This window comes from Cynoglossus semilaevis, chromosome 19 (assembly GCF_000523025.1).
Source record: "Cynoglossus semilaevis isolate Cse_v1.0 chromosome 19, Cse_v1.0, whole genome shotgun sequence".
Classification (NCBI taxonomy): Eukaryota; Metazoa; Chordata; class Actinopteri; order Pleuronectiformes; family Cynoglossidae; genus Cynoglossus; species Cynoglossus semilaevis.
In genome coordinates, this window is record NC_024325.1 from 16933216 (window position 1) to 16940412 (window position 7197).

A 7197-nucleotide genomic window follows, 5' to 3' on the forward strand; every position below is an offset into this window, starting at 1 on the left:
GGGATCGCACAGTCCTGTTTCCATACTGCCGGTATAAATACAGGCTCTCCGTGAGCGGCAGTCACCGCTGATTGACACCAACCGTCGTCATGCCCGAGCAAACCGCCAAAAGTGCGCCGAAGAAAGGCTCCAAGAAAGCCGTCAGCAAGACGGTGAGTAAGAGCGGCAAAAAGAGGAGAAAGACCCGCAAGGAGAGCTACGCCATCTACGTGTACAAGGTCCTGAAGCAGGTCCACCCCGACACCGGCATCTCCTCCAAGGCCATGAGCATCATGAACTCCTTCGTCAGCGACATCTTTGAGCGGATCGCTGGAGAAGCTTCCCGCCTGGCTCAGTACAACAAACGCTCCACCATCACTTCCAGGGAGATCCAGACGGCTGTCCGTCTGCTGCTGCCCGGGGAGTTGGCCAAGCACGCCGTGTCCGAGGGAACCAAGGCCGTCACCAAGTACACCAGCTCCAAGTAGACTGTCCTGCTCCTCACCCCCCCACAGCCCCCACCAACGGTCCTTTTAAGGACCACTCCACTACTTCCAAAAGAACTACAGTACTCCTGTAGAAACCTCAACTATTACAGTATTTTACTACACAATTATACAAGTATAACCTTAAGACAACAATGATCAGTCACAGTCTACATTACTGTGCTGAGTGTTAGTATGTGGATTAATACTATATATTAGATATAATGTCAGATATGTAGAAACTTTAGTTTTCTTTATTCTCTGGTTAAATCCATTCATTGACAGGTAAATAAACAACAGTAGGTGGGACTTCAGGTCTGATGAACCAATCCTGACCCAGTGTCCATGCATCTATATATTTGAATGTGACTTTTTAACATGAAGTAAATGATGAAATGATAAAGGACTGGACTCAGGTACCGATCTCTGAATCAACAACACCGTCAAAAAGAACGGAACTAGAAGTAAACTAGAACTAGTTTATTGTTTATCAAGAATTAACTAGTCTGGGGGTAAATTGCTCATTTGTTTCTTTATCAACTGTCTAAACACAGCTCCTCGTTAGTATAGTGGTGAGTATCCCCGCCTGTCACGCGGGAGACCGGGGTTCAATTCCCCGACGTTTCAAGCATTTCATTGCATTGTAGACTGTAGACCGTAGACTGTAGACCCTGTGTTGACATTCAAAAAAACCCGCTCTGTTTGAAATGTCAACACCCTGTTGATTGGACGAGTCAGAGCAGGTTAACCAATCAGTAAGCAGTGCTGCTGTATATAGAAAGGCACCGGCGGTAGCCCACAGTATTCTCCCAAAACATTAGAATCAGTCTACAACATGTCTGGACGAGGAAAAGGAGCCGGAAAAGCCCGCGCTAAGGCCAAGACCCGCTCCTCCAGGGCCGGTCTTCAGTTCCCTGTGGGCCGTGTGCACAGGCTGCTCAGGAAGGGCAACTACGCCCAGCGTGTCGGTGCCGGAGCTCCGGTCTACCTGGCTGCCGTGCTCGAGTATCTGACCGCTGAGATCCTGGAGTTGGCCGGAAACGCCGCCCGCGACAACAAGAAGACCAGGATCATCCCTCGTCACCTGCAGCTGGCCGTCCGTAACGACGAGGAGCTCAACAAGCTGCTCGGTGGCGTCACCATCGCCCAGGGCGGAGTACTGCCCAACATCCAGGCTGTCCTGCTGCCCAAGAAGACCGAGAAGGCTGCCAAGGCCAAGTATTCGAACCTGGGGCCTTCCGTCTTCCAAAGTCCGCTTCCTTTACCACTAGGCCACCACTGCCTCGTCACCATCATGTAGTAGTTACTGTGTAAAGACTTCTCTTCAACATCAGACCAAGTATTTCTGAAGTTCCAGACAGTGTTGAATTAGTCTTTAACTCTTGGTTGTCTTTAACAGAAATACATGAACAATAGTTACTGCTAGACAGACAGATAAACAGACAGACGGCACTTTATTAATCACTGACAATAGAAGGACACTGAACAGAGGGTTAGTAGGTTAGTGGAGGTAGATGGTGTTAGTAGTTTTAGTATTAGTAGATTAGTAGCTCATTGTTGCTGTGAATGGTGTTGATTACAATCTCAATTATTATTTATATTTCATATTCATGGCTCTTTTCAGAGCCACCAAACCTCAGTCTAAAGTTTACACCTCGTTGACCACCGACACGTTTAAAACATGTTCCTCAACATAAGGTTCTACAAAGGTTTTAAATACTGCTGTCAAACCTGTACCAACAGTACCACGGTGTAGATGCTGTGACGTCATCAACCTCCCTGCTCCAGTCTGCTCAGTGTGGACCGGACCAGAGCAGTACTGTGGTCCACTGTGGTCCGTGGACCCTGTAGCATTTATTACCTCTGCCACCTGCTGACCAGGTGTATTCACTCAGTCAGATGACGGGGATTCCTTCTTCGTTTGGTGCCACACAGTGGACAGACCGGGGATAGCAGGCAGAGCAGTCACTGACAGGCTGTTGTTTTTTTTCTTTATTGTATAAAAAAAATAAAGAGGATACAACGAACTGTGACCTCTGTTAATATCCCTCAGTGGTGACTCGTATTAGAGACGACTTTATAACTGCTGATATACTTGTTCACAGCATCTTTATAATTATACAAGCCATAGAGATAATGTGGTAAACATACATAATAATAATAAATTTTATTTAAAAAGCGCCTTTCAGGACACTTTACATAAAATAAAATAAAAACAGATAATAATTTAAAACAGGGCACAGAAACATGTTTAAAATCAGTGATAAACAAAAGCACAGAGGAGGGAGGTTAGAGGGAGTATGCTGTCCAGAACAGGTGAGTTTTGATTTTGGTTTCTGTTTGATTATGGATGGCCATGAAGGTGAACAGGAGAAGTTTGTAATTATATTAATTAATTATATATATGTATATTATATATACATATATTATACTAATTTAATTCAGAATAATAATAGTATATAATAATAGTCAGTAATCAACAGCACACACCATCAAATCACATATATTGTAACTATGACGAGTTTCAATCCCGTCACCAGTGAACGTTGTCTTTAAGATCAGAGTGGGGGGGGCTCTTAAAAGAGCCGTTGGGTCATGTTAGAGTCTGGTACCGTGTTTAACCGCCGAACCCGTACAGAGTTCGGCCCTGCCTCTTCAGAGCGTAGACCACGTCCATGGCGGTCACGGTCTTCCTCTTGGCGTGCTCGGTGTAGGTGACGGCGTCACGGATCACGTTCTCCAGGAACACCTTGAGGACACCGCGGGTCTCCTCGTAGATCAGGCCGGAGATTCGCTTCACGCCGCCGCGCCGAGCCAGACGTCGGATGGCGGGCTTGGTGATGCCCTGGATGTTGTCACGGAGAACTTTACGGTGACGCTTGGCGCCTCCTTTCCCGAGTCCTTTTCCTCCTTTGCCTCTTCCGCTCATGTTGACCAGTTGTGGGTGTTCGACGATAATGCCGCTCCACGGCGGGACGCTGACATATATAGTCGTTCCGCGGACGTGTTAGAGAGCGGATGCCCTGGTGTTGACGTCAGTCGGTTCACAGCCAGCTCCCGCGTTTCTGTCAGTCTTCAGTCAGAGCTGCACGCGTTCGACCCCGATGACGAGGAAACTGTATCCAATCACAGCAGAGAACTACATTTTGAATCTTGGCGGGTTTTTTCAAATCCATTAGTCTCAACATCACATCCATATAATTATAAATATACATAAACACACCAGAGATAATGTACTAAGTCAACATACAAACACACACATACAAACACACACACACACATATATATATATATAATGGTATAATTGAAATATAAATAATAATTGAGAATAATTGAGATTGCAATCAACACCATTCACAGCAACAATGAGCTACTAATCTACTAATACTAAAACTACTAACACCATCTACCTCCACTAACCTACTAACCCTCTGTTCAGTGTCCTTCTATTGTCAGTGATTAATAAAGTGCCGTCTGTCTGTTTATCTGTCTGTCTAGCAGTAACTATTGTTCATGTATTTCTATTAAAGACAACCAAGAGTTAAAGACTAATTCAACACTGTCTGGAACTTCAGAAATACTTGGTCTGATGTTGAAGAGAAGTCTTTACACAGTAACTACTACATGATGGTGACGTTGAGGAAAGGCTTGACTTGTGTTCTGAGGTTTGGTGGCTCTGAAAAGAGCCGTTGTGTTGTGGAGGTTGAGGGTTCGAGTCCAGGTCTACTTGGCCTTGGCAGCCTTCTCGGTCTTCTTGGGCAGCAGGACAGCCTGGATGTTGGGCAGTACTCCGCCCTGGGCGATGGTGACGCCACCGAGCAGCTTGTTGAGCTCCTCGTCGTTACGGACGGCCAGCTGCAGGTGACGAGGGATGATCCTGGTCTTCTTGTTGTCGCGGGCGGCGTTTCCGGCCAACTCCAGGATCTCAGCGGTCAGATACTCGAGCACGGCAGCCAGGTAGACCGGAGCTCCGGCACCGACACGCTGGGCGTAGTTGCCCTTCCTGAGCAGCCTGTGCACACGGCCCACAGGGAACTGAAGACCGGCCCTGGAGGAGCGGGTCTTGGCCTTAGCGCGGGCTTTTCCGGCTCCTTTTCCTCGTCCAGACATGTTTCAGTTTGTCAGTAGAAACTGAGAGAAGAAATCAACTACTGAGACTTGGCGCACCGACATCACTCTTTATTATCATTGTGCTGAGTGGCCATTGGTCAATGTGAGCGGCCATACTGTTATCCAATCAGAGAGAAGTAGTTACATTTGAATCTTGGCGGGTTTCAGCAAGAAACTGATTCAGCCTCAGTGAAGGGCAGTTTTATTTAAATAAATTAAGTTCCCTGATAAAAAATAATGTTAGTTAAATAAATCTTACATTTAAATTATTAATATTATCTTATTAATAATAGGAGAGCACTTAATTAAAGCCAGTGAACTCTGTTGACATTTACTTCAGTATTTAAGTGACATTAAGAGGAAACTGTTTGAGTCAGGAGAAGAATCCACAAATGTCAACAACAGTACTTGACAGTGTACAGGTGGACGTCCAGGTGAGGACACTTTGACTGTGTCTCACCTGTGTCTCCTGGTGATTGGGAATTCAGATAATTAGTTCTCCAAGGATGAACCAGTGCAGGAGAGGAAACACTTCCTGGAACGACACTGTCCCTGGTCCCTGGTCCCTGGTCCCTGGAGGCTGGTACTAGAAAGTGTTCTGGAAAAAGACACACTCTGACACCTGCTCCTCCTGGTTCTTGGAAGTTCAGTTCCTGGTACTGTTTGTAGTCACGTGTACTGAAACAAACTCCTTCTGATTCTTTTCCTCAAATCTGACAATTCTGTTGCAGTGGACAAACAGTTCCTGCTACTAAAGAACCTTTCCTACAGTGGAGTCACTCATGAGCAAACCAGTAGGAGGCGCTCCTTCTCTATCAGTTAGACAATAATTTCCAGCTCTGATTAAAATAAATCCTTTAATGTGTTTGCAAATGTCAGCAAATACACGATATATTTAAAGAATAAAGATAAGAAATGTAACAGACAAAAAATATTAAAAATGTTTTTGTTCACATGAAATAATCGGTGTTTGTAACTTTCTCCTTGTCGCATTAAAATAAATTAAATTCACAGTAGTTTTTCTTTGTCTTCATTGATGGTTGATTTGATGTCTCTTTGTCGTCAGTCTACGTTAGTCTGTGTAGACTGTTCTGTCAACGTCCCTCAGATACCACAGGTTTTGAAATGTCTCAGGAGACAGCAGCGCTAACAATGTCCACTTCCTGCATGGGTGGTCTTCTTCAGCTGATGATGAAGACTCGGGGTCCGTCCTCTCTCATCGGAGGAAGACTCTCTATCACCATGTTGTCCATAAGTTCATATTTGTCCTCTTTCTTGTATCTCCTTTCCTTGTTGACTCCTTGTTGTCGTCCTACATTAGCTGTCTCCTCTGTAGGCCCCTCCCCCTCTGGGGGCTTGGTCAGCTGACTGGTCAGCTGACTGGTCAGCTGCTTCATTGTCACCTGCAACACAAGACGTCACCAGAGAACGTTTGAGAAAAACAAAACAAAACCCAAACCTCTTCTCTCACATTAAAGTCCAGATAGAAAACCAGTGATTTTGGCTCACGAGGACACAGGAGTTGTTGGTCCACTACTGCCCCCTATGGTCATCTGTAGCGTTGTTATTGGGACGCTTATCAAAGGTAAATTAAATCTACTCCAGTTTGTGTTTACGACGCAGACTTTTCAACAGTGAACTCTCTTTTTCATTTTTTAAATGAAATTAAAAACAGTCAACTGGGAAGAGAAGCTACGTCACTACCTGCAGCTCTTTGAAAAGGTGGAGCATGGCCACGCCCACCACGATGACCGAGAAGGCGCCCACTATGGTGACCACGTCCACAGCCGCCATGCTCCTCCACTCCTGGAAGAGGATGATGGAGGTGGAGAGGACGACGGAGGTGAAGAGGACGTAGTAGATGGGGTAAACAAGCAGAGTGTTGAAGGTGTCCAGAGACTTGTTCAGGTAGTTCACCTGTGGACGCACCACCGCACCACCGCACCACCGCACCACCGCACAGAGACAACAGACAAGTGTTAGCTATGTTGCCTGGTAGCTTGCGGGCTAACACTTAGCTTCATGATGGTACGATCACAGTTTAAAGAGCAGTGATTTTTTTACCTGTGTTACTATGGAAACAAGGAGCGTGACCAGAAAGATCCAGCTGAGAGGGTGAGCGAGCACTGAAATGTCATAAAGGACTAGAGAGAGAGAGAGAGAGAGAGAGAGAGAGAGAGAGAGAGACATCAGGTCTTCAGTTGTTTGTCGGTCAAATATCACGATACAAAAACAAGAAGCAGAAGAAGAGTTCAGAACATCCACTCTGGGTGACATCACTTCCTCTTTCACTCACCCGTGTTGATGACGATGGCGAGGCCTTTCACCGAGGACACGGTGAAGGCTCCCAGCAGCGAGCAGACGCTGATGTAGACCAGGATGTTGGAGCCGCCAAAACGAGGCGAGAAATAAAAGATGAGCGCCACGCAGAGGAGCAGGACGACGGAGACGTAGACCAGAAAACCTGAAGGGGGCGCAGTCACCGTCAGCTACTACTGTACAGGGCTAACGGATACACGGGAGTACTAGTCTCACTAGTCTCACTAGTCTCACTAGTAACTCTAGTCTCACTAGTCACTCTAGTCTCACTAGTCTCACTAGTCACTCTAGTCTCACTAGTCTC

At 46.1% G+C, this 7197-nt stretch overlaps 5 protein-coding genes across 6 annotated transcripts in view; 2 read left to right on the plus strand and 3 right to left on the minus strand.

Moving 5' to 3' along the window:
* The window catches only part of LOC103395770 (histone H2A-like), a 14231-nt gene extending 12467 nt beyond the window's left edge, over positions 1-1764 (plus strand). Inside the window, exon 2 of the mRNA XM_008333560.3 lies at positions 1300-1764. Coding sequence (XP_008331782.1) covers positions 1300-1764 — 465 coding nt within the window. The remainder of the gene's footprint in view (positions 1-1299) is intronic.
* On the plus strand, positions 21-523 carry LOC103395671 (histone H2B 1/2-like). Its single transcript, XM_008333444.3, has one exon. It carries the CDS (start codon positions 90-92, stop codon positions 465-467), a length of 378 nt encoding a protein of 125 aa, XP_008331666.1. The 5' UTR covers positions 21-89; the 3' UTR covers positions 468-523.
* A 1312-nt stretch (positions 1765-3076) lies between the features above and the next one.
* Positions 3077-3437, minus strand: LOC103395677 (histone H4). Its single transcript, XM_008333453.3, has one exon. It carries the CDS (start codon positions 3391-3393, stop codon positions 3082-3084), a length of 312 nt encoding a protein of 103 aa, XP_008331675.1. The 5' UTR covers positions 3394-3437; the 3' UTR covers positions 3077-3081.
* A 689-nt stretch (positions 3438-4126) lies between these two features.
* Positions 4127-4620, minus strand: LOC103395678 (histone H2A-like). Its single transcript, XM_008333455.3, has one exon. The coding sequence runs from the start codon at positions 4572-4574 to the stop codon at positions 4188-4190; it is 387 nt and encodes a 128-aa protein (XP_008331677.1). The 5' UTR covers positions 4575-4620; the 3' UTR covers positions 4127-4187.
* A 792-nt stretch (positions 4621-5412) lies between these two features.
* Positions 5413-7197, minus strand: part of nipal4 (NIPA like domain containing 4) — a 4807-nt gene continuing 3022 nt past the window's right edge. For both annotated transcript variants that reach the window (XM_025065814.1, XM_008333456.3), the window contains exons 7-10: positions 6871-7038; positions 6639-6718; positions 6279-6491; positions 5413-5977 (exon numbers count right to left, since the gene is read on the minus strand). In XM_025065814.1, the coding sequence (XP_024921582.1) occupies positions 5756-5977; positions 6279-6491; positions 6639-6718; positions 6871-7038 (683 nt within the window). In that variant the 3' untranslated portion in view covers positions 5413-5755. The remainder of the gene's footprint in view (positions 5978-6278; positions 6492-6638; positions 6719-6870; positions 7039-7197) is intronic.

Excerpts from the sequence above, each read along its gene's own strand:
- LOC103395671 (XM_008333444.3), top strand. The coding sequence starts at position 90 with ATGCCCGAGCAAACCGCCAAAAGTGCGCCGAAGAAAGGCTCCAAGAAA.
- LOC103395677 (XM_008333453.3), bottom strand. The coding sequence starts at position 3,393 with ATGAGCGGAAGAGGCAAAGGAGGAAAAGGACTCGGGAAAGGAGGCGCC.
- LOC103395678 (XM_008333455.3), bottom strand. The coding sequence starts at position 4,574 with ATGTCTGGACGAGGAAAAGGAGCCGGAAAAGCCCGCGCTAAGGCCAAG.